General features: G+C 35.5%; 1 protein-coding gene and 1 long non-coding RNA gene across 8 annotated transcripts in view; one reads left to right on the top strand and one right to left on the bottom strand.

Annotated features, from left to right (window-relative positions):
- SLC4A10 (solute carrier family 4 member 10) overlaps positions 1–27,552 on the top strand; it is a 297,649-nt gene that overhangs the window by 246,612 nt on the left and 23,485 nt on the right. For all 7 annotated transcript variants that reach the window (XM_043576897.1, XM_043576896.1, XM_043576894.1 and 4 more), the window contains 6 exons: positions 3,945–4,050; positions 9,734–9,895; positions 11,613–11,726; positions 12,770–12,931; positions 21,293–21,544; positions 23,996–24,064. In XM_043576897.1, the coding sequence (XP_043432832.1) occupies positions 3,945–4,050; positions 9,734–9,895; positions 11,613–11,726; positions 12,770–12,931; positions 21,293–21,544; positions 23,996–24,064 (865 nt within the window). The remainder of the gene's footprint in view (positions 1–3,944; positions 4,051–9,733; positions 9,896–11,612; positions 11,727–12,769; positions 12,932–21,292; positions 21,545–23,995; positions 24,065–27,552) is intronic.
- On the bottom strand, positions 9,809–25,345 carry LOC122481382. The gene is made up of 3 exons (XR_006296839.1): positions 25,335–25,345; positions 13,998–14,007; positions 9,809–9,879 (listed from the first exon to the last, which is right to left on the bottom strand). It is a non-coding gene; the product is annotated as an uncharacterized LOC122481382 (long non-coding RNA).

Consider the following 27,552-nt stretch of genomic DNA (forward strand, 5'->3'; position numbering starts at 1 on the left):
TTTTTTGTTGTTTAATTTTTTTTTCAATGTTTTTATTTATTTTTGGGACAGAGAGAGACAGAGCATGAACGGGGGAGGGGCAGAGAGAGAGGGAGACACAGAATCGGAAACAGGCTCCAGGCTCTGAGCCATCAGCCCAGAGCCCGACGCGGGGCTCGAACTCACGGACTGCGAGATCGTGACCTGGCTGAAGTCGGACGCTTAACTGACTGCGCCACCCAGGCGCCCCGTCCTCATTTTTAATGTAGGCATTTACTGCTATAAACTTCCTTCTCAATACTGCTTTTGCTGTATACCATAAGTTTAATTATATTATATTTTCATTTTCATTTGTATCAAGATATTTCCTAACTTTTCTTTTGATATCTTCTTTGATTTATTCATTGTTCAAGAGTGTGTTGTTTCATTTCCATGTATTTGTGAATTTTCTGGTTTTCTTTCTCTTACTGTTTTCTGGTTTTATTACATTGTGGTTGGAAAATATATTTAGTATGATTTCAGTCTTTTAAAATCTGTTAGGCGTAGCTTTGTGACATAACATGTGATCTGTTCTGGAGCATATTTTGTATGTACTTGAGAAAACTGTATTCTGCTGCTGTTGGCTGAAATATTCTATATACGCTGTTAGGTTCATTTGGTCTATAGTGTTGTTTAAGTCTTCTGTTTCCTTATTTCTCTTCTGTCAGGATGCTATGCATTGTTTAAAGTGAGGTGTTGAGAACTTAAGAAAAAAACAAATGAGCAAAGGGAAACGAGAGAGAGAGAGAGAGAGAGAGAGAGAGAGAGAGAGAGAGAGAAAGAGAGAAACCAAGAAGCAGATTCTTAACTATAGAGAACACACTAATGGTTACCAGAGGGGAGGTGGATGGGAGGATGGGTAAAATAGGTGATTTTTTAGTCTTTTGTTCTTTAACTTTTAGATCAGGATTAAAAGTGATTTGGGGGGCACATGGGTGGCTCAGTCAGTTGGGTGTTGGACTTAGGCTCAGGTCATGATCTCATGGCTCGTGGGTTCAAGACTTATGTCAGGCTCCTCACTTAATGTGGAGCCTGCTTGGGATTCTCTCTCCTTCTCCCTCCTTGCACCCCTCCTCCCCTCTCTCTCACTGTCTCTCTCGAAATAAATAAAGTTTAAAAAGCGATTTTTGACACCCCTCCATTACAGTAATCTTTTGTGTCTGTATACTTTCATATACTTTTGTGTTGCTTTTCAGGGTCTGTTTGCTTCGCACTGAAGAATTTCCTTTACCATTTTTGCAAAGTAGGTCTAGTGGTGATGAACTCCCTCAGCTTTCCCCCACCCCACTCCCCTGCCCCCAGTTCTGGAACATTTTTATCTCTCCTTCATTTTTGAAGAACAGTTTTGCCAGACCTAGCATTCTTGGTTGATAGATTCCCTTTCAGCACTTTGACTATATCATCCTACTCCCTTCTACAAAGTTCTTGCTAAAAAATCCACTGAAAGTCTTATGGAGGTTCTCTTACATGAGAATTGCTTTTCTCTTGCTGCTTTCTGAATTCTATCTCTTTGACTTTTGACAGTTTAATTATAATGTGTCTCAGTGTGGATTTCTTTGAATTCACTGTGATTGAAGTTCTATGGGCTTCTTAAATCCGGATGTCAGTTTCCCTTCAGATTTGGAAAGCTTTCTTTAAGTAAGCTTTTTGTTCCTTATTCTCTTTCTTTTTCTTCTGGGACTTCCATAATGTATATATTGGTCTGCTTAATAGTATTTCATATAATTCTTAGGCTTTCTTCATTTTGTTTTTCATTCTGTTTTTTCTGACTAGAAAATTTCAAATGGCTTATCTTTGAGTTCACTGAGTCTTCTGCTGGATTGAGCTTAATGTTGAATTGCTCTAGATAATTTTTCAGTCTAGTCATCATATTTTTTAGCTCCAAAATTTCTGTTTGGTTCTTTTTAGTATTTTCTATCTCTTTGCAGATATTCTCATTTTTTTTGTTCATTGTTTTCTTGAGTTCATGGAGAGTCCTTATCATGGTTATTTTAATTCTATGACAGGTAATTCATATTCCTTTATTTCTTTAAGATGAGTTTTTACAGATTCATTTTTTCTTTTCTTTAGGCCTATTTCATGTGTCTCATTACTTTGTGATGGGATTGGCACATTTGAAATAACAGCCATATCTCGTACTCCTTATGGACTGGCTTTGTACAGCAGAAGACCTTACTAATCAGCTTGACTAAAGATTCTGGGAAACTCTAACCTTTTTTTGTTGGGGGGGGGGGAAATATAACTTTTCTGGAGAAGGGAAGTATTAGTGTATAGTTGTAGAGGGAGGATATCTGGAATCAAGTGTATAGTCAGACTCTCAATTAGTTTCAACATCTTCAGATTTACCTTTTACTATACTTCTTTGCTTAGTATGAGCCCTTCTCTTAGTCCAGACTTTCTTTGGGATTCTCCTGAGCAAGACTTTATTGCATTTGGAAACCAAGATTTAGAGTGTTTGAGTGGTCTTCCCATGGCCATGCAGCCAGCAAAGAATAGAGCTTTATGTACAGCCAGCCTGTGCCTGGGACTTAGTAACCTATAGTTTTAAATAAATTGCATTAATGTATGTCTACTACTGCATCTCAGGCTCATTTGTTTCCCTTTTGCTATAGCTCTCCCTCTGCCACCATGGGGGTCACTGCAGCTGCCCATAGTAGCCAATGCTTCTATATCGCAGTCCCTTAAAACCTTTGTCACCAGTTTTCTCACTGGAACACTTTACCCTCTTAGAGGTCCAACCCCAAGTGAGCCCAGCCGAGGAATCTTCTAATCTTCCTTAGTGAGAGCAGGAAGCATGCTTTTTGTGTGTCAAGTAGAGTCTCTTGCAATAATAAATAGACACCTGATATTCTTTGAAGAATAAGTGAACGAATAAGTGTCTGAAGTAGAAGACATAAGAGAGACTATTGTCTAATTAGGCAGAGGGATTTACCAAGTAGAAACTATAAGATATTTTTCTACAGAAATAATATTAGTAATGGTAGTCAGTTTCTATAGTTTGATTAATACCACTAATACAGCAGTCCAAATAACTTTTAAGTTATGCAGTATATATATATATGGGTTAATCTGGGAGTCCAACCACCATTTTTATAAAATGCTTCTGTAAGAAACTGTTTTCTGAAGGACAAATAGTCAGCTTATGAATTAATTTTTGGAAACAAACAATTTGTAAATTGAAACTAACATTTGAGACCATTGGTAATTTTTTCTTGTGTCTTCTTCTGATTTATTTATAAAGTTATAAAGAATCGTGAAGTCAAAAACTGTTTTCTATTACATAGTAACAGTACTATGCCCAAATCTTGCATTTTCTGTCTTCTCTTATCCCTACCTGGCATTCATTATGTTACCTTCTATATAGTAGGTATTAAAAAAGCTTTCGTGTACTGATTGATTTTTTTGAGACCTAGAGTACTTGCTTCAGCCTAATTAGTAAAACTATAAATGACTTTTAGAATATACATTAACTACAACTTTAATTGATATGGTTATATAATATTAATAAAAATAAGTAATTTATAATAATTTGGATATAATTTGGGTATAATAATTTGGATATTTATCATTTTTTACCACATGACTTACAATTTAGGGGCAAATTGTCATGGTAAAGGCTAGGAGGCATCTTGGTTTCAAAGGCCCCCCGAAGCCTTGTGTTCTAACCAATACATTTAGGGATTTCCTGTCACTGGGACAGAGAGGAAATGACCTCTCTCATTTGAGGAAGTACTATAGAGTAGTCTAATGTCTAGATAACAATATATCTATCATGCTTTCTGTCTTGGAGTTTAGGATGACCTAACTACTTTTCTCTCAGATAGAGGAAAGTTATAACTGGAGAAGAAGAATCCATCACACATTTGTTTCAAGTACAGTGACAAAAGGTACTTAGTTCACAAAAGACACTTATTTTGCCTTTTCAGGTGTAACTGTGTAGAACCGCATAATCCTAGCAATGATACATTGAAGGAATGGAGGGAGTCCAATATTTCTGCTTCTGACATAATTTGGGAGAACCTAACTGTGTCGGTAAGTTAAACACTGAAAAATAAATCATATATTGGATCTTACTACTGTAAGGGCTTTTGTTGACATTTTGAATGAATGATTGCCACTAAGGTAAATTATTTTGAATGCATAACTATTATACAAGTAATAGTTTTGTGTTAATTTTAATTTCGTTTTTAGGTTTTCATTAGCAAACTGGGGTTTTCTTTCATTATTAAGTTTTACTAATAGTTAGTAGGCCTGAGTTACTCTAAGAGCAATCATAATATGGCCAGATTAACTGAAGGCACATTAAATAAGAGTGGTGTTGACCTAAATGAAACCATATGGCAGAAGTAAGTCGGCCTTCTGTGTAAAGAACCCAGAATGCTTTTATTTCACTCTGTAATCCTGCTCCAGCTGTTCAGAATATGCTGAGGGGGAGGGGATGTTTGTTAATATTTTAGTATAAATATTGAAGTCTTAGGAAGAACAAAATCACTATTAACGAAATTCTGGCACGTTCCTCAGGAAGGGCTTTCTTACTTACATTTTCTTCTTATCTCTCACTCAAGGAAAGGAATGGCAATGATTTTTTCCCTATCAGGGTTAAATCCTGTACTTAAAAGAAAGGAAAATTTTGTCTTTCCTCTGTTTTGTGATTCTGCCCCTCCCCCACCCCATAGCTGCGTTTCTCATTTCTTCCTAATCTCTTATAATGTCTGTGCCCCTCTTTTTCCATCTGTATTTGCATTCTTCTGTTCAATCTAATCATAACTGGAGAAATTGATTGTTCTGCTTTTACTAAATGTTAAACAGAATCTGAATTATTCTAGTTACAAACATTACAATCCATAGCTCCTGCCACTTTAGTAACCTGTATAAGCTCAAATTCCATTATAACCATCAGCATAATACTATATGAATACTAATTCATTGCATGAAACACCTATTTTAGCAAGTGAGCCCGTTAGTGGAACATAGAAATCTTTTTTTTTAAGTTCATTTATTTATTTTGAGAAAGAGAGAGAGAGTGTGTGTGTGCATGCACGCATACATGAGCAGGGGAAGGGCAGAGAGAGAGGAAGAGAGAATTCCAAGCAGGTTCTGTGCCGTGAGTGCTCTGTGTAGAGCCTGACTGGGAGCGGGGGTTGGGGGGGGTGCTCAATCTCACAAACCATGAGATCATGACCTAAGCTGAAAGAAAGAGTCAGATGCTTAACTGACTGAGCCACCCAGGTGCTCCTAGAAATCATTTTTTTGTTTTTCAAATATTGTAAAACTCTAAGTATGATATCTATAGGAACATTTGACCTATTGCCTAGTTCTGCAAATTTCCCCCATGAAATGTTTTCTTTCAGAATCAAAATCAAATTGCTTACTCAGTTTAAAATTCTATCTTGACCTATATTTTATGACCTATATTTATTTTATGACCTATATTTTTTCTTATACTAGTTATTTTCTCTAGAATAAACTTTCACTTATTCTTGTTTTTTTTCTGTTACAATTAACATTTAATTCTGTTCCATCTACTTGTCCCTAGAAAAATAACATTACCAAACTGTTTCCTTTCGGAGAGCCATTTAAATGGACCAATAAAAGAAATGTTGAACAAGAAAGAATGCTACAGTTACTTAGAATTTAGACATGGGATTGTGGTTGATCTAGTCAGCAGTGTATCTTCCATTTATATTCCCTTTGGTAGACTATAAAGATATTACATCTAAAGCGTCCCTTATGTACTCATCTTGGTGTCCTCTTCAGTACAGACACCCAGTAATTTAATCTCTAGATTATTTAACATGATAATTTACTCTATGTGTAATATATATTCTCTTAATAATTTAATGTTAAGTAATAATATTCATTCTATGTAATGGAAAATCCTTAATAACCTTCTAAGAGACTCATAGCACAATTGATCTGGCTGGCAATGAGTTAGTTTTAGATATTAAAAGTTTTAGGGTCAAGCAGAGTACAGTAAAGAAATATTTTGCAATCAAAGCAAATCTTGCACTTTTTTTTTTTTAAGTTCTGTACTAGGTGTTAACATTATGGCAGAAATTTTCATATTATTTTTCATTAGTTAAAAGCAGTTTTTGCAATGGGTAATTGCTAATCTTGACCAGAAATAGCCTTTATCACCAAAGGGAATGCTATACAATGAAAAAAATCTTGTAATTTTTAAGTCAATGAAAACCATTAAATTTTTTTGTCTTGATTATAATTGCTGGGTTTTTTTTCAGTGTAATCCCCAGCATCACCAAAAGCATTTTATTAATAAAACACTGTGCTAATGGCTATCATAACTGGTTTTATAAAAATAGTGATATAACATTTACTTTATACGTTATTCATTTGAAAAGTTTTTATTGAATTGTTACATATCTCATGAATTATAATTTATGCCTTGCTAACTCTGCAAGGGTGAAGAATTTGAGCTTTCTTTGATTCTCCCAAACTGCTATATGCATAGTAAGTATTCAATAAGCATTCAATGATTGTTTTTTAAATTTTTTTTACAGTTATTTATTTTTGATAGAGATAGAGCACAAGTGGGGGAGGGGCAGAGAGAGAAGGAGACACAGAATCCAAAGCAGGCTCCAGACTCCGAGCTGTCAGCACAGAGCCCGACACAGGTCTCGCACTCACAAACCCTGAGATCATGACCTGAGCCGAAGTCGGACGCTTAACTGGCTGAGCCACCCAGGCGCCCCTCAATGATTGTTTTGAAAAGTAGTTCCATGTCACAAATTTACTACTTAATGCAAGTGTTTTATTTTGGTTCATTTTGTTTTTCAGCTTTATTGAGGTATGTTTGACAAATAAAAATTGTATCTATTTGAAATGTATAACATGATGTGTTCATATACGTATACATTGTGAAAGGATGACCACAATTAAGCTGGTTAACATACTTGTCTCCTGACATAGTTACCTTTTTTCTTTTCCTTTCTTTTCTTTTCTTTTCTTTTCTTTTCTTTTCTTTTCTTTTCTTTTCCTTTTTTTTTCTTTTCCTTTCTTTTCCTTTTTATTTCCCTTTGGTGAGAATTATTAAGGTCTACTGTCCTAGCAATTTTGAACTATATGATACAGTATTATTAATCATATTCACCATGTTATATATTAGATCTTCAGAATTTATTCATCCCACACAACTGAAGCTTTAGACCCTCTGACCAATATTTCCCTATTTTCCTTTCTTCATCCCCCATAGTCCTTGGTAATCACCACTCTACTCTTTGCTTCTATGAGGTTGACTTTTTAGATTCCATATATAAGCGAAGTCATAAAGTATTTGTCATTCCATGTCTGGCTTATTTCACTTAGCATAGTCTCTTTCAGGTTCATCCATGTTTTTTGCAAATGACAGGATTTCCTTCTTTTTTAAGGGTGAATGATATTCCTCTGTATATTTATACCACATTTTCTTCATCTATTTATCCATCAACAGACATCTAGGTTATTTTCATATCTTGGCTATCATGTATAATGTTTAACTCAGGTCTTTTATGGCAAGTTAGGATATGTAGGTTTCATATATATATATATGTATATATATATGTATATGATAATATACATATATATTAACAGTATCTCAAAATCAGTCATTCCTAGGCAAGTTTTAAAATATTCACGAGCAATTGACTAAAAATTGGCTAAGAATTGTCTCAGTGCTAGAATTACATATTTAGCTTGTATGTATATAAGGAGGAAGATGATAATGCCAACTTTAATTTCTTATTAATAAAATAAGTGGTTCATGTGTGTGTGTGTTTGTGTTTGGGGTATAGTTAGTATAAACCAGAAAATTAATGTAGAATTTTGTAGGTCACGATTTTTATTTTTAAATAGCATACTGCCCTCTACAAAGGAAGAAAAAAACCCCACCCTTTTCAAATTTGCTTTGAATTAAAGTAACAAGGCAAGCTATTGGCAATTTATTATAGATCATATGAGCACTGAATGCTCCTTTAAATGGCATCTATGTTCTTAAGAGTCGAGAAGAAGACCCAGCCAAGTCCAAGGAATATTTAGAAGACTTTTATATTGGCACAAAAGACTGAAGATGGCCACAAATCTATAGATGATGTGTTTGCAACTCATCTCCTAGCTCCTGTTTGTATTTAGCCATTCTGTGTAATCATGACTTTGCTTAATAATTGCTCTACCAGCATCTCTGGAGATGAGCAAGAGAAGAGACTAAAAATGAAAATTCACTTTTGGTACTTTGTATATTTTTTAAGAGTTTTGACAGAAGGAAAATTAAAACCATAAGTAAGGCTGGGAGGGTGTGGTTTCTTTGGTCTTTTAATTATCCAAATTATTGTGCTCTGTATTAGCTTAATATGGATAATTAGAATTTCAACTTTAACTAGCAAGGAAGATATTTGCAGCTAAATTAGAAAAGGGGACACAATTTTTAAAAAATAATTATAAGGTAAGCTAACAATATTTCTCAAGAATTCTAGCCTTAGGGGTAGCTGTCCCAAATAGATTTTATTGGCTGTTGGTTTGTTTTTGGAAAATGTGATTATCTGTGACCTATTCCAAAATCTTTTAAAGGTATTCATTTTCTGCTATACAAGGAGTCCAGACTCTGGACTGGGCAGAGTCTGCTGCTGATCAGTCCTCAGTCCGTATTTTTCTCTGAGATCTTTCTGTGCCCTGGTGCAATTCAATTTCTGTGTAGGTCCAGAATATCTCAAGTACTAATAAGGTCACTGGATCACGTAAAGCACTATTTTCTCTGTGTTGGAAAAAAAATACTTCAGTAATAGGATCTTTAATATAAAATAAGAGAAATCAAAATGAGTTTAAAATAATTTTTTATTTCAATTCAAATTATTAATTTTCAAAATGCTGTTTTTCTTGGAGAAAAGAAATTTTTTTGACTTTGCTGCCACCTCCTGGCTAAGGTAGTAATTAGAATGATCCTTCAGGGGCTTATAAAAATACATACCAGGAAAAAAACAATATTGGATCAAGGACAAGTCATAATAAATATGAACTTTGCCTTATTCACATAGTAACTCTTTCTCTTTTGTTCTGTAACCTAATTTTGAGCTCCATCTTTGATTCCCAATTTTATTTTAAGTAGCAATATATCATAGTTTTCTTGTTGCCTTTCTCATTTTTCTTGGTAGCTTTTGGACTAGATAATTCTACAAAATCACTGTTCTTCTTCACTGTGCAATAATATTCCCACCACAGGCACCATGTTTGTCTCAAAGCTCTGCTACCCAGCAGCAGTGAGGCCACGGCAAATTACTTAATTTCTCTATGTCTCAGATTCCTCAGACATAAATAGAAATAATGACATCTCCCTATTTTATAGGGTGGATGTAGAAATCAATTAAGATCATATATTTAAATGGTTTGGCATAGTGTTCACCCTAGTTACCACTCATCAAGCCTGTCATACTTTCAATAAATCTAGTGTTAGGAACTTCGTGGAGATTAGGTTAAATATACATTGATTGGTAATCAATTAGTTTTGTAGATTTAAATATAATTTTTAAAAAGAAAAAAATGTTGTAAGTGGTTCGTGTTCAATTTTAACATAATCTAAATCTCTAAAATTGCTCACTACCTATTCAAATAGAATTCATGAAGCTTACTCTGTTCAATCCTTGAGATTGATCTTAAGATGTTAGTTTTCTGAAAGAAATGTGTCCTTTTTTCCCCTTATTTGCTCCATTTGTTTTACTTCCCCTGGCAGGAATGCAAATCGTTGCATGGAGAATATGTTGGACGAGCCTGTGGCCATGATCACCCATATGTCCCAGATGTTCTGTTTTGGTCAGTGATCCTGTTCTTTTCCACAGTTACTCTGTCAGCCACCCTGAAGCAGTTCAAGACCAGCCGCTATTTTCCAACCAAGGTACTTCGACTACAATTTTCCTGATCAACACGAAGTATGTTATAGTCATATGGGTTTTAAGACAAAAGAAATAGCAATTGCTGTCCTAAAAGGAGCCACTAAAAAGCTTTTTTTTTTTTTTTTAATGTGAAGGAGCTTGCCAGGTTAGGAGTCAGGTGCGATGAGAGAGGTGCTAGGATCCTTTGTGATTCAGGTGCTGGGACTGCATGTTCCCTCTGGGCTTTTATTCTAACTTCAGATCCCAAAGATAAGCTCCCACTTTGCCACTTACGCTTTTGGAAATCAAAAGCACACACTGCATTACTGATTGTCACTTTCTTGCCCAGTGAACAGTGGGAACTATTCCAGCCTGACAGATACCTCATAGGAGCCACTGTTACATTCTCTAATTGGGAAAGCCCCTTGCAAGACTCATTGGAACACTATTCTCTTTTTCATTTTTAAAGTGTCAGTCCCTCCCCCTAACCCACCACGTTTGCATCTGCATATTTGGAGAGGAAAGTAAACAGAGAAACAGCTTAGTTCAATATTTAACACTGCAAAGTAACACCTATAATGTCTGACTCAGCCAAAAAGAAAAAAAAAAGAAAAAAAAAAAAAAAAAAAAAAGAAAAGAAACAAGAAAACAAGCTTTTTAGGGATGAGCTAAAGATTATGATCAAAATTCCACTCTAGGAAAATGTTTTAAGAACTGTTTCTTCCAGGTAAAACTTCTGTTTTTGTCACCTCTTCCTTCCCTAAGGTGGAAGATTAATTCCTTTCCCCTCCCCAGAGCTCAATTTAATTAATCCACGGTGGCTTTATAAATGAGAAATGGCTTGAGGCCTCTGGGTAGCTCAGTCGGTTAAGCAGCCAACTTTGACTGAGTTCATGATCTCCGTGTCTATGGTTCGAGCCCTGTGTCGGGCTGTATGCTGACATCTCCTTGCCTGGAGCCTGCTTCAGATTCTGTGTCTCCTTTCTCTGCCCCTCACCATTCATGCCCTGTCCCTCTCTGTCTCTGAAAAATAAATAAACTTCAAAAAAATTTTTTTAAATAAATGGAAAATGGCTTTAAAAACTGGTATACACTTATCTTGATGAGGACTGGGTGATGTGTGGAATTGTTGAATCACTGTATTGCACACCTGAAATGACTATAACACTGTATGTTAACTACACTGGAATTAATTTTTTTTTTAAAAAAGGAAAAAGAACTAGCTTCTACAAATAACTTTAAATTTTTTCCACTCTGTTGTACACATTCCCTGCTTCCATACTTAACAACCCAGATAAACTAACTAAAATATTCTGCTTCTTCAATATAAATAGATTCTTTTATTGTGCTTTAGATTATCATATTAAAATGGTACCCTCGGGAGAAAGAATCCTAAAATTCAGCCTAATTCTGGCCATGCAATCTTATTCTGTGTATTAAATATTGATGCACTTAATAAACTTAGATTTTAAATAAATTCTGAAAACAGCACAATCACCATGTAGCTATTACAGAATGCCTGATTCTAGAAAGGTTGAGTGCATATCCATCTTAATGACAGAATACATAAATATATACTCAGGCTCTGGCAGAGCTAATTGTAATATTATAATATGCATCAAATATAATATTGTGATATTATGTCATAAAGTGTTTATAAATTGTGATTCTGAATTGTGTTCTTGAGTATTCCTTACTATTTATAGTTCTTTAAGTGACAAGTGTTTTCATCATTTTTAGGTTCGATCCATAGTGAGTGACTTTGCTGTCTTTCTTACAATTCTGTGTATGGTTTTAATTGACTATGCCATTGGGATTCCATCTCCAAAACTACAAGTACCAAGTGTTTTCAAGGTGAAGTTATCATAGCATTTACTATCTATGTCTCCATCTCTGCATGTTCATTTAGATGATAGCTGTAACCCTAGTACTTGAGATTTTCATGAAAATATAAGGAATAGAGGGTAATAGAGCATTCAATAAAATGCCCACTGCATGAGTAAAAATTTTGGTTTAATATTAAAAAGAAAAAAAAACAGAAGTGTTATCTAGAGGCTAATTGAAAAATTTTTCTGTCAATTATTCTAGTAGGAATATCTATATGCAACACTCCTGAAAGATAAGGACACATTTTGAAACTAAGGGGAAAATGCGTTATTTTGTTGCAAAATTGCGCAGTGGATAGGCCTTGGGAAAGAGATAAAATTAGGTCTGGACTGGAATTATGATCATGTTAATAAGTAAGCAATTCTTGGGCCAGTTACTTAACCTCTGTGAGCCTCAGTTTTCTCACCTGTCAGACAGGGATGGGGAGGTCCTCAAAGAATTGTCAAAATGAATTCCTTTGGGACTCATCTCAGGCACCAGCAATGTTCAGAAGCATTCCCCGAACTCCGGAAAGGACCAAGTGTCTGTATGCTATTTTCACATAATGGCCTGTGCACACATATAAGAATTATACACATTTGTCAATGTGCTATTTATAAATGTAAATAAATTTGTCAACTGCAAATTATAAATATTAATATTATTTTATTTACTGTAGGTGTTGATTAAGAACATAGATTTTTGAGCCAGTCAGAGTTTAAATTCTGCCTCCACCATTTACTCCCTTTGGGATCTTGGACAACTTACTAGGCCCTTCTATGCCTCAATTTTATGATCTGCATCTTCTTTAGAATGTTTTGAACAAAAAAAGAGTTAAAATATTTAAAGCACTTAGACTAGTGCCTTGTACCTTATAAATGCTTTGTGGATATTACTATTATTATTAAAGGTAGCTCACACAGCATATCAGTGTATAATTGGTGCTTTCCTGGTAGCATCTGTAAGACTTAATTTGATTAGGTATTCATTAATCCAGTAACTAACTATATACGTTCTTTTGTTTCCTGTAGCCTACCAGAGATGATCGTGGCTGGTTTGTTACACCTTTAGGTCCAAATCCATGGTGGACAGTAATAGCTGCCATCATTCCAGCTTTGCTCTGCACTATTCTAATTTTTATGGACCAACAGATTACAGCTGTCATCATCAACAGAAAAGAGCATAAGCTAAAGGTATATTTTAACATCCATTTTAATGCAAATGCTCATGACTTAATGGATGTCGACTGATAATTTATTATACTTTGCCTGTTCATTTGTATAGTGAAATATTAAGATAATGTTTTCAGGTTTGCAATGTTTATTGTCTGTATTCATGACACTTTGTCTTACAATGAGCTTAAAATTAATTATTTTTTTTTAATGTATTTATAGCGCTTGGCTGAGCCTACACTCTGAAACCTTACTTCCAGAACTTAAAATACACATTGCCAAGGCTGTACCTTTTACCATGTTTAAAACAATTTAGTGAAATAACCATCTATTCTGGCGACGTGCAGCTTTACCAATTTGTCTTGTATATGCTATTCTTCTACTTCTCTATTTGACCCTAAGTATTGTCTATTAGGTTGCCTTCATTATTGGAACAAATTACATATTCAGGTATTTCTCATTTGCTTTAGTTATTCATCTTTCCATAATGTCTATGACATTATGGAAAACCCAGCCATAAATGTTATAGTTTGTACGTGATCTCTTTGCTGAGTTTTATTGCACATTTCAATGACTTTTTTATATACAAAGAGAACAAATATGGATATATCTTATTTATTATATTCTGACTCCGTCATTCTGCAACCGTGAATAATCAAAGTTGTTCAGTGGTGTGCAGTATTTCTGAGATATTTAATGTAAGCACTATCACTTCTAGGAATATGTTATATAAAATCAACAAAACCAATGAATGGTCAAAAATAATCTAAATCAAAACTTATAAAAGCAGAACATGCACAATTAATCAAATTGTTTTGTTCTGGTATCAGATATAGTGGGGATAATTCCCTGCTATCTTCACATACTCTTTAAACTCTAGGGAAAGTTTCCTTGTCAGAGCAACAGAAATCTTACTTTACAGGATTTCGTAAGTATGTTTGTTAGAAGGATGAAACAATCTGTGATTGAACTATTTGATGGAAAATAGTAATGGCATTAATGTAAGAAAGCACGATTATTTGTAATAAATCTTACTAAGAAGGAATTTGATGTATATTTTGGAGAAAATGTGTGTCTATTTGAAAACAAAGAGCGTTCTTCATTCTCTTTGTAGAAACTAACTCTAGTGCTCCAAACCTTTTTTAAAAGGAGTGTGTTCAATTTCACTTTTTGTTTTTGTCAGACAAAATTCTTAATTATGTGGAATTTAAGAAACAAAACAAATGAGCGGAGGGAAAAAAAGAGAGAGACAAACAAGAAACAGACTCTTAACTATAGAGAACACACTGATGGTTACCAGAGGGGAGGTGGGTGGGGGATGGGTGAAATAGGTGATGGGGATTAAGGAGGGCCCTTGTGATGATCTCTGGGTGATGCATGGAAGTGTTGAATCACTGTATTGTACACCTGAAACTAATATTACACTGCATGTTAATTAACTGGAATTTAAATAAAAACTTTTTTTAGAAAGGTAATTTTACAAAAATATGTCAGAAAAGTCTTGGGAACTAGACAAGTGGTATGCTGATACATGGTTAACAGCCAGTTCTCTGCATTTACAAAAGAGAGACCCTGGTTTATAATGTTTGCTGATTTTCATGGTGTGAATACTCCCACTGTGACCCATTTCAAGTTACCAATGTGACATCAATTGGCAGGAAGAAATTTAGGAAATTAAACTATTGGTTCCCATAAGCCTATACGAGCTGGATCCAAAATACCACTGAAGTACACCATTCAATATTGGAAACCTTGAGTGATGTGCAGGCCTCAAAACAAGGAATTCAGATTTCCAAGTCTAATAGACTACTTATTTAATAACAATTATTCAAAAATATTATTTGCTTTTAAGATATCTGTCATCTGCAAAAGCAAATACTGCCACAACTTAATTAGAAAAGTTACATAGTTGATCAAATAGATCTATAAAACATGTGTAAGTACTTTAGGTTGAATATTGTTAGTCTGTTAACTATGTTAAGAAGTAGGAAAACATTTTTCCCAGACACTGATTTATTTTTTAAAACTGAAAGCATCTTTATATTTTTCATTGTAAAGTCACATATGCTTTTGGTGTAAAAATTAGACAATAGGGGGGCGCCTGGATGACTCACTCGGTTAAGCGTCCGACTTCGGCTCAGGTCCTGATTTCGCAGTTTGTGAGTTTGAGATACGCGTTGGGTTCTATGCTGACAGATCAGAGCCTGGAGCCTGCTTCAGATTCTGTGTCTACCTCTCTCTCTGCTCCTTCCCTGTCCACACTCTGTCTGTCTGTCTGTCTGTCTGTCTCTCTCTCAAAAATAAATAAACATTAAAGAATTAAAAAAAAATTAGACAATAGAGGCACTTAGGTGGCTCAGTCGGTTAAGTGTCCAACTCTTGATTTCGGCTCAGGTCATGATCTCCTGGTTTGTGGAATTGAGCCCCACATCGGACTCTGAGCTGACAGCGCAGAGTCTGCTTGGGATTTTCTCTCTCCCTGTCTTTCTACCCCTCCCCCACTTGTGTGTGTGTGCTCTCTGTGTCTCTCTCAAAAATAAGTAAACTTTAAAAAGAATAAATGAAAAAAAAATTAGACAATATAAAAAGTTAAAAGACAAAAGTGAAAAATATTATAATTTCATTTCTTAGAGATTATATTGTTAAAATTTTGATATATACCCAAATATATATTTTCATATGACATATGTTACTTGTATTATTTTTCATGTAAGAGCATTAACATGGTAGTCATCCCATGCCAATATATATCTGCATTATCATTTTTGATGGCTGTATATATATTTCATTATATTACACATTTTAAAATGAGCTAAAAGACTCCTATTTTAGGAAGAAAGTAAGCCTTTCAAGTAAGTTAGGTTTTTTATTTTTGTTTTTAGCCTTTATAATTAGGCAGAAATCCCTCTGATCTCACTAAAAAATTATTCTTTGTAAAGACTACCAGCTAAACTAGTACAGGCAGTATTTTTTCCTATATATTAATGGAACCGTGTTGAAACAAAATATAGAAGTAAGTGAAGATTGCTGAGGGTAATATAACCTTTTTTGGCCATTCCATTTCCTTGTTCTTTCTAGGTCTCCAAACCTTATAAATTACATAACACCTGCTCCTCCTTCTTCATGAGCCTGTGGTAGGCCCTTGATATACACAGTCTTTCCAAAGCTCCAACTCAGCAAATACACTATATTTTCCCTTTAAATATTATGCAGAATAGCTAAAATATCATGTAACATTTTTAAGTGGGCTTTTCAAGTACTTGCATTTGTAGAATTAAATGTAGCATTAAAACATTTCATTTTTTTAAAATTTATTTATTTTGTGGGGTCCAGGGAGAGGCAGAAAGAGAGGGAGACAGAGAATCCCAAGCAGTCTTCTCACTGTCAGCACAGAGTCCGACATGGGGCTTGAACTCACAACTGCAAGATCATGACTTGAGCCAAAATCAAGAGTCAGATGCTTAACCGACTGAGCCACCCAGGCTCCCCAAAGCCTGAAATAAACTTGAGGCTGAATTACTAAAATATATTACATTATTTATAATTAATTTTTTATTATACAAATAAGTGACTATGCAATCAAATTTTTATATTTTATCCCTTCATAGCCTGGATTTAGTAAATAATAGAGCAAGTCTGACTTCATCATAAGCTCTGCTATGTTGTCATGAGTAGAAGAATTAATCTTTTCTTGGTCCCTGTAAGTCTGAACACCCCATCCTCCTCCTTAGATGTGGATGTTTGCAAAGCAAGTTCCTTCCAGTGAAGATATATTTTACGTACACTGAACACTTTTTTTTTTAACCTCTAACCATTATAAGCTTCAGTATAGTGCGGTCTGCTGCTGCTGATTTTCCTGTTAATAACAATAAAAAAATCACATTCTCAGAACATTCTTGAGTCAGAGTAACGGTTTGTTCCATAGCTACTCTCCCCACCTGTTGCTTCACTGAAATGTTTGCACAGTCTCTTGGCTTTGACTTGAACCACACTGTCAGGAAAAGATACGTGTTTCTTGAGTATATCCCCAGACCACAAGTTAACCACATTTTCAGCTTTTACTAATTTTTTTTTTATCACTTGAAAACCCATTTTTGCCTTGGTTGAATTATGCCCCCCAAAAGCTTAATGAATCATGTTTTCTAGTTTCTGTAACAAACACCTGGTTGACCCCACATTGTGTATTTCAGTCCACATCATATATCCAAGTCACCTTGGAATTCATCATTTGTATGTCTCCCAAACTTACATTTTAGATCTTTTCACCTTTTCTTCACTTCCATTACCAAAGTAGTTTTCTTATAGGGCATTTTTTCATGCCATTAAAAATGTTTATATCATTTTGAGAGTGTTACTACATACAAAGTAAAGCTGTGTTGAGCTGAAGAAGTTGGCCCAACTCACTAAGTGACTTTCTCCTCCCTCAGAATGAAGAGGCTCAAATTAGCAAAATTTCAACTCACTGCACCTCATGGTCTTTGGGGTCATTCAGGAGTGATAGAAGCTGCAAAATGCAAGTGTAAAAATTTGAGAAGGCAAATTATTATCTATATTCTATATAGATACAAATCCATACTCTCTCTAGCACTTCTTGTCTTTTACCTAGAGAAGTGGGCTAGGCATAGGTTAGCTGAATCCCTTTGAAAAGCATTAGAAATAACTGCCTTTTTTTAAAGTACATTCTCTAAAAGTGGAAAGAAAGACACTATGTTACAGAAAAGAAAGTTTCTGTTAAGATACAACTGTGGGCTTTTCTACATGTTTCTGTAGACAGTTCAGGCTTCTTTTGACATCATTTTTAATAAACAGCAATACAATCTCAGATCACTTGAGTAAATGAATGCATTTGCAACATTCATTTGGCACCACATTCTCTTGATGATTATGGCATTTGATATGTTCTTTTTTGCCCTCTTTGTCAGCCTGGTTCTTCATGTCAATCTATAGTCTTTTATGTGGTTAACTTGACAGATGCAGGAAATTGCTGCCAAGCTTTGAAATGAATTTTTTCAGCAGTGGCATCTGGGTATCAGATGGTCCTCTTGGCTGGCCTCTTGTCTTGCTGCATGTTGGTTTTAGTGGGGTCTGGTGTAGCATCACCTGTTGCTATGCTCCCTTTTCCTCCCATATGTCCATTTCCTGTGATTCATGGATGAAAGTGAGAATAAAAGCTCCGATTCTGTCTTTATTTCAGAAAAATCTACAGAAATATGTTAGAAGGTACAGAGTTCTCTCTCTGACAAAGGGATACTTCTCTTTGGCTGTCATGCCTATCAGCTAATAATTTGGGTACAAAGACCAAGTTTTAAGATATTTAATGAAACGCAAGAAGGATGATGATTAATTAGTAGAAGTGCCAGCCCTGTTTTATTTCCTTTGATTCACATGAAATTAAGATGCTCCCATTACTGTACAACAAAATCGGGAGGGGATTGTATTTTGTGTTTATTAGATACTTGTGTTTTACAAAACTAGCTTTCTAAATTTTAAAATGAAATTATTCACTCTGAAACCATTACTTTGTCTGCTTCCTGCAATCCAGAATTGCACTGTTTATATTTGTATCGTATTTGTAAAACCCTAAGTAAGAGCTATAGGAAATCACTATCATGAAGAAGGCCTTCCTTGTATTATTAAGCCATAGTGAACATGAACCCTGGGAAAGCTAGGATGTGCCAAAAAACGCATGCGCAAGTGAGAATCTCAAAGCCCCTGTCCCCTGCCCTCCTCTGATGTTTATCTCATGGCTGTTAGCACTTCTTCCATTCTCTCTTAGCAGTACCTTAACTTTGCAAAACAGCCCAGGGGGCACCATTCACACTATACTCCCTCAGAGGCAGAGCTAGGTCCTTTGCTTTCTACATCCTTCTCACTCCAGAGTCCCTAGGACAAAACACTCCTGTAACTGGTAAAGACATGGTCCTTTCAAGGGACCAAAATTTGAGTTCTGTTCTATGTGGCTACATCTTCCAAATTGTTCATTGGACTAGAAGACCATCGTGTGGCTCTGGTGAAGCTTCTTCCAATGCTGTTTTGGTTAAGCTGACACCAGAGTGTTTCTCTTCCGGTGTCCCAGCTCTTAGGAATAAATATCTTTCCTGAGTTACTTGCAAAAAAAAAAAAAAAAAGTTTCTAGAGTCCTATTCACGAGGGAATTTGAATTTAGGCATTCTCGTGAGCTGGAACATTGCTACAGCTAAGCCAACCCAAGGAAGGTTGCCACTGTCGTGGTGACAACACAGGAGGAAAATGTCCTTATGTGGATATCTGCCATTTCCTCCTCACTGTCATCTCCTGCACTTTTATAATTTCGTAGGGGTAGACAGAAAGAAAAGGAAGTACAATTGACTTTAAGAGTGTTTCTCTTAATAGAATGATTAACAAAACAAAATAGCAGAAAGAAAACACCACCAGGACAAGTATGCAACAAATACTCAGCATATTTCACACTCCTGGCTATAGGAGCTTTCATATTAACTAGAAACTGCTTGAAGTTTGGTAAAACTGCCTGGTTAAAAAAAAAAAAGGCCAAAATTATTCCTCTAGAAGAATTGGTAATTTCTGCTCATATTCATAACACCAAATTTAATGGCTATATTTATTTTAAATTATACTTATTAAACCCAATTCTATAATGGTTGAAGTATGCATATTTCCCTCTAAAAAAGCCAATCTGGTCCTTATTGATTGCTTCTTGTGTGCCAATGATTGTGTTAAAAACTACAGGAAAGGGGCACCTGGGTGGCTGAGTCTGTTGAGTGTCTGACTTTGGCTCAGGTCATGATCTCAAGGCTCTAGCTCATGAGTTCCAGCCCTGTATCACTTCGAGCTTGCTGCTGTCAGTGCAGAGCTCACTTTGAATCTTCTGTCCCTCTCCCTCTCTGCCCCTAACCCGCTCGTGCTCTCTCTCTCAAAAATAAATAAATCTTAAAAAGAAAACTACAGGAAATATTGAGAAATTATATAAGTTATCTGCCCTTAAGAAACATGTAATTTTATTGAGGAGCCTTGAAACAAATGAGTACAAATAAAAAATTATTGTTCAATTGCCAGAATATAATAGTCCCTAACATTTACTGAATGCTTAGTGCATATTAGACATTGTTCTAAATGATTTTCAAAGTTAAATAATTTAATTCTCACAACAACCCAAAGGGGTGCCTCCTGTTATCACCATCATCCTTTTTCAGATAGGGAAACAGAGGCACAAGAGGTTAAATGATTTGTCCAGGGGCATTGGTTGAGCCAGCATTTGATCCCGGGCCACCTATCTCCAGAACCTAAGCCGTTAACCACTTTATCATACTACTTTTCATGAAGTAGTCATTAATAGTTGGAGCGTAAAGTAGGCCAAGCCATTTGCTACCTCTGAGGCTTTTTGCTGATGATTTCCTATGGTGGGGCGGGCGGGGGGGAGGGAAACGCTGCTTGCTCTTCCCCACCTGCCCTCAGCCACTCACCCTCTCCTAGAGAGCTGTCTCACTTCCCTGCATCTCCACTCCACATGCCTCCTGCACCTGTTTCCTCAGTTATGTTTCCAAACTTCAAGCATGGAAGTTTGCAACACCTGGAGGTCAGTGAGAGTGGAGCAGGATCACAGAGAGGTAGAAAACACAAAAACTTTCATTTTAGGGAGGGGCCAAATATTTCTGGTGCTGAAACTGAAACAGATGAGAATAAGATAGAGAATAAAAGCTGTATTAGAATAAAAATAGGTAAATATAAGGAAGCTTAGATTCCATGATATTATTTTTCCCAGTAAGACATTGAGACACCCTCCCATTGAGACAAAAGAAGGCAATTGGACACAGAATGTTTGAGAAGAGTTTCTCTTTAGGAGATCTGATGTGAAGGGCTTCTTAAGCATTGTCAGGAAGTAGTTTCTATTCACAGGCCATTCTGAGTGTTGTTGTTGATACAATCCTTACTTTGTTTTCTGTTTTCTACCTGATGCCTGGTATATGGTGTTCAGTAATTTTTTGGTATGAATTAATCACAAATGAGTAGATATACGAATTGTGATTCAACTTGCCTACTTAAGGAAACTAAGAGAAGTGACTGTATTTAATAATGACTTCAATTATCCAACAGAAATAGAATGGAAACTAACATAATATTAACCCAGTAATACATTAAACCTATTAAAGTAGATAGAAGTCACTATAATCATAATTGTAAAAGGAACATTTGCAGCTTTTCTTTAAGTGGATTATATGTTTTCACACTGTTACCTTTTTATCTTTAACTTGTTTTGCATTTTAGAATCAGTTGTCTAAGACTCAAGGTAATCTCTCTTTTCTATTCTCATGGTTTCATGGTGGCGGTATCATTTGTCTCTATGCTAAGTTCAGTTTCTGTGAGAATCCTCTTTTCTTTCCACAGAAAGGTTGCGGGTACCATCTGGATCTATTGATGGTGGCTGTCATGCTAGGGGTGTGCTCCATCATGGGCCTGCCGTGGTTTGTGGCTGCCACTGTCCTGTCCATCACTCATGTCAACAGCTTAAAACTGGAATCAGAATGTTCAGCTCCAGGAGAACAGCCCAAGTTTCTTGGCATTCGGGAGCAAAGGGTTACTGGGCTTATGATTTTTATTCTTATGGGTTCATCAGTCTTCATGACAAGTATTCTGAAGGTAATTAAATCTACCTTTATGAAGCTGAGAGAGGGCAGAATATATTTATTATTGTTTAAGAAATCTGACTTGAATCTAAGCCAACAATTTGCAAATATTGTATGACATGTAATACAAATGATAAATTTCTTTACCATGTTTATACAACTTCTTAACGGGAAGTTATGGGCTATATTTCAGAATCCTTAAATACATGAGAAATTTAGTCTGGCAAAGTAAAGTTTGATGTGTAAATTATTATCATAATTTTGAAATAGTTACCAAGTTATGGGGACAGGTCACTCATTTTTAGCTAATTTTTGACTTGAGTTCACTGTAGGCCTACATGAAATAAAGTCTCTATTTTCTTGTCAGGTGTATTTGCAATTAACATTACCTAGTGCAAAATAGAGATACAGAGATGAGCAATGTAATGGTCATGGCCACATATGCAGTTTTGTGTATTAAATGTTACATGAAACTGATACATGGACATCACTATTGTATATACTTATTTTTTCACATTTAAAATAATTGAATCCATTTTGAAAAGCATTAAAGAGTAATTATTTTGTCATAGAATTTTGGCAAATATTACCAAGGTATGTCAATTATATTTTAAATTATAGCTCATCTTATTTGCCTGTACTTTGAAAATTTTGATGGAATACTTCGGTCATTTATACAAGTTTACTTATATTTATCATTTTTTTGCAAGTACATTTGTAAGAATTCATTTCTATGTTATATAAGTAACTACAGAGCTAGAATTATGCTGAGCTAGTCCAGTAAAAAGAGAAAAATTGAACACTTCACATGTTTGCAAATATCTGGCATAATGTAAGAACATCTAGATGTTAGCTCCATTCTTCATCTTTAATCCCAATATCTTTTTTCTTTCTTATTACTTTATTATGCAAATAAAACTTCATTTTAGTTGTCATATTTAGAAATCAGTGTAAGAGAATGTTTGAAGCCTAAATCTTTCAATACTGTGAACATAAACCATCCATTGAACACTTCAGTGTATAGTTACAGATCAGCTTTATCAAATAACCTTAACCAACCCAACAATTAAATGGAGAAAAGACGAGGAAGGGAATTAAATTACATTATTTTAAAAGCATATTCTGAGTCATGGTTTCCAAAGCTACTATATTTATTAATAAATAAATATCTGTATTAGCCTGGTTAACACATCTTAACTTTTACATAGAAATTACTTTAAAAAAAGTTTCCTCATTTAAAACTATGTAATTGGAGAACACATTTCAATTATTTTAATGTTTACTTATTTTTGAGAGAGAGCGAGTGAGCGAGAGCAGGGGAGGGACAGAGAAAGAGGAAGACAGAATCTGAAGCAGACTCCAGACTCTGAGCTGTCAGCACAGAGCCCAACAGGGGGCTTGAACTCACGAATCTTTGCTAAATCATGACCTGAACCAAAGTCCAATGCTTAACTGACTGAGCTACCCAGGCGCCCCTGGAGAAAACATTTCAATGGCATAAATAATTACATTTTTCTAAACTACTATAATAACCTGCATCAGATTCATTTGGAAGTGCTACTCCAGCTCAGAACTGGTAAAGACTAAAGTAACACTTGTATTTATTTAAAACAATGGTAAAAATTGAAAAAAAACTATAACAAATTTCACTACACACTGTTGATACAAAATTTCACTATCTCTATGACAGAAAATTAGACAGTTATAAATAGAATAGGCTTATATCAAGATTGCTTCATGTTTCTGACCAATTAACTTTGTAAATATAAAGTTACATAATATAAACAAACTTTATAAAAATAAATATAACTTTATAAAATATATCTAATATTCACCTAAATTATTTCCAGATAAATGTAGTTCTCTTTTCAGTAAATTTAGTCTTGTTTTTTCTCTTCAAATGCTAACAAAAATTTTCACCATCTTAAATATTCCTGTGCCTGAAATAGTCTCAGCACTCTGGTACAGAAAATATCAAAGTTTTCATTGAACACATACCTTTTTTTCCCCTCCAGGTAGATTAAAAACAACTGTCATCTGTTTTATTTTGTCCTGTTTGTATAGTTATATTCATGTGGTCACATAAAAATCATTATCTTATCATTGTGAGGCAAAATTCAAATTTCACTATAGTAGTACAATAATAATAGTTAATATTTATTGTTTATTATGTATTATAAATGTAATTTTTTAGGCTTTGGCCTATTAAATACTCATAACAACCCTATTATCCCCATCCCTCTTTAGATATATGTGGGGAAGCTAAGGCACAGAGAGCTTAAGTAACTGACCTAAGATTATGCAGCTAAAAAAGTGCTAGAGTGGGGATTTGAACCTGAGTCTTCTGACTTGGCCCACTATTGCTTCTAAAGTATTTTTCTGTGTTTTTCTTTGGTAAGTGAAAAGCAGCATGAGCAGTTATTTGAAAATAACTTATATCTTTTTTCTAATTGTTCTTTTACAGTTTATTCCCATGCCCGTGCTATATGGGGTGTTTCTTTATATGGGTGCTTCATCTCTAAAGGGAATTCAGGTAAATTGCTTTCAGTAAATGATGCACATCTGTGATGACTTATCTTGGGTCGATTCATGCTAAATCATGTGATAGCTAAGAAAATGACATCATCTGACGATCAGCTTTCAGACCACAATTAAATTTCTTCAACCTGGTTCCTGACTTTAAGGCACTTTTGTTTACCCTAAGTTATGTTAAAACTGTATAAGGTTTAGACTTTACAACCCTCTTAGAAAAGTAATGACGGTATATTTCAAAATATATCCAAAAGCTTTTAATCTTTGCTACTGTAATCGTGTGTATGGAACAGAAAAGAACTGTATGCACAAAGATGTTCATTGTAACACATACTATCAAAATATTGGAAATAACCCAACTATCCATCAGCAGTAAAATAATTAAGTGGTCTATGGTACAGTCATTTAAAATTGGTAATTATGATGGCCATAAAAGGAACATGATGAAAATGCTTATGGCTTAATAATCCAAAGCAAAAAAGTAGGAAAACAGGCTGTACCTACCATAGGTTTATAAAGCTGTGAGTGTGAATGGACCAAAAAGGAAGGTAGATAAATAAAAACAATTTATTAGGGTAGTGAGACCCTGGGTGATTCTTTTCCTTTTATGCTTGTGTTTCTACCATTATTACAATTATAGTTATAGGATTCTTTTTTTTAAAAAATTAAAAGTAAAGGTACAGGGTAAGGCAATTTCAAGGTACAAAGGAAAACTTAGTTGTTCAAGTAAGTATTGGTTAAATCAATATAATTATACGAGTTTTCTATTGCTGCATAACAGATTACAGTTCACTTAGTGGCTTTAAACAACAAACACTTATTATCTCACATTTTGTGCGGGTTATGAATTTGGGAGTAGATTAGCCGGGTGGTTCTAGCTCCAGGTGTCTCATGTGGTTCCTGTCAGAATGTGGACAAGGTCTGCAGGCATCTGAAAGCTTGAATAGGACTGGAGGACCAGGGTCTGAGATGGCTGATCACACGGCTGTGGGAAAAGGCATCAGCCTCTCCCTGGCTTTTGGCAGGATGCCCCAGGTTTGTTTGTTTGTTTGTTTGTTGTTGTTGCTGTTGTTGTTTTGCCACACAGGCCTCTCCACAGGAGACTCAAGTGCCCTCATGACCCGGAAGCTAACTTCCATCAGCGTGAGCAACCCGAGAGAGAGGGAGGGTGGAGTCACTGTGCCTTTTGGCTTAGTTGCCAAAGTCACACATGGTCACTTCCATTTTTTTCTTCTATGTTAGGGGTGAGTCATTATATCCAGCTTGCACACGTGGAGGGAAATTAGACCCCATCTCTTGAAGAGACTAGTGTGGAAGAATTTGTGGACACATTTTAAAATGACCACAACTGTATTGTAAATCTTTGCAGAGGTGCTTAGCAAATTATTCGTGCTTATGATACTATAATGGTGCTTGAATAGTGCTTCCCCCAAATTCACGCCCGCTTGGAAACTCAGGATGTGACCTTATTTAAAGATAGAGTCTTGGAGATGGATTAGTTTTGGAACTCAAAATGAGCTCATCTTCACCCTAAATCCAGTGACTGGCATCCTTCTAAGAAGAGAGGACACAGAGAGACACAGGGAAGAATGCCACACAAGGACAGAGGCAGATTTCTACTTAAATTTGCCTTTGAATAATCTTGTCTTATAACTTAACATTATTGATCTGAAGCACTAAAGTTCTCTTGAAAGGAGACGAATTCTGAGGGCTATTTATTGAAAATAAATTTATTTTTTGTTGGCCAAAAGGAATACATAAATTGCTGCTTTTCCTATGACACTACTAGTCTCATTGCTGTTCAAATACATGAAAGAAAGGTCACCTGGTTATTATGATTTTGTCAAATTTCACACTTGTTAATGGAGCACAGGGTGCTGGATGGCAAGCCGTGGTTCAACGGTAGACTACAAGAGAAATTGAAATAGGTAATTCATCACTCACAGGTCCTGGAGGAAGTACCTGGCACACCTGAAGGGACCACATGAGGAAGTCAAGGCAGAGTACAGACAGAGAAAGAATCAAGACCTGGGCCACGTGCCTTTATTTGGATATGTGGATAAAGTGCTTTGGGGTTCCTGGTCTAAGGCTGATTGATCAATTTAAATAAAAAGAGCAGGGTTTTGGGAAGCCCCATGGGGGTCTTTTCTAAGGAGCACACAAGGGGAAGGCTGTGGGAGTTAGGGGAGAGTGCTTATTGTAAGGACATTTCGGGGAGCCATCTCAGAACCTTACATTTGCTTGTTAGTCTGCCGGCTGTAGTCCAGGGCATGTGTTTACATGAGGGGCTAGTTGTCAATTCAGGTGACCACAGGCTGCTTAGCCAAACAGAACGGATACCAAGGCGATAATACCATGGGGGATAGCTTAGCTAAATTCTTGACACTGAGGGACAGGCAGCACAGAAATCTCTTCCTGAATGAACAACTAACCAGTTTCTGACTTTGAGGGAAGAAAAAGCACTTCAGCCTTAGGAAAGTACTGGAAGTCAGAACTGAGGCAAAACTTCAATACAAAGTCATTGAAAGATCACTGGACATCCCAAATAGATACTATGACTGTTTTTTCCTGACACTGGGTGAAATTTACCTGGGAGAGGGAAATGGTTGAGAAGTGTTATGCATTTCAATTTTACTCAAATTGGATTTAACTTGCTCATTTATAATTTCATGTATGAAAAATGTATTTTGAAAGAATTGGTTTGATAAAGCAGATAGGGAAGAGTACCGAAGAGGTTTTATTTGTTTTACTGTTTTTTGTGGGGTTTTTTGTTTGTTTTTTGCCTTTGGCAAAAGTTCCACGAGCACTAATTTCATCTGTAAGTGAAAAGTATTTATTATTAGGCCCCAGGCTCACATAAATACAGCAGCAGAAGTTTAAGAAACAAAGTAAAATCATTTTGATAGGTTTCAACAGATTTTTCCTCCTAATTCCACTCACGTGATTTTATACCCATGAGGTTTAGAACTAAACAAGAATGTCAGGTTTTGGAATTATTTGGGGTGTGAATCTCTCAATTGAAAATTGAGGAAAACTTTATTAAAGGCCCATGAGAAAAGTAAAATGAGTTTTAAATAGCACGAATGAAACAGCAAGCAGGGTCTCACGCTGAGAACAGGGTTAGTGAAAATTTAAGTGAACCCCGAACTCAGGAAGTTGAAATTCCTATTTGGGCTAACTGGGTGGGGGAGTGGAATATTGAGATTAGGGCAAGATAAAAGCCAAATGCAAAACTCAGGATACATGTGTCATGATTATCGTTACTTGAGTAGTAATAAGCATGTGCTAGGTACCAACAGTTCCAGGAGCAGGTTACTTAGTTACCCTATATGCTGAAGGAACCTGTATGCTACCTGTTTGGCAATATTATGAAACATATTATCTAGGCTTCTCACTGTGCAACATGGCAGAAAAAACAGATCACAGTGTTCTTATGAATGCTGTTTCTATACTCAGATATATAACCACATCTATATTCATTCCAACACT

Source organism: Prionailurus bengalensis, chromosome C1 (assembly GCF_016509475.1).
Source record: "Prionailurus bengalensis isolate Pbe53 chromosome C1, Fcat_Pben_1.1_paternal_pri, whole genome shotgun sequence".
NCBI classification, from domain to species: Eukaryota; Metazoa; Chordata; class Mammalia; order Carnivora; family Felidae; genus Prionailurus; species Prionailurus bengalensis.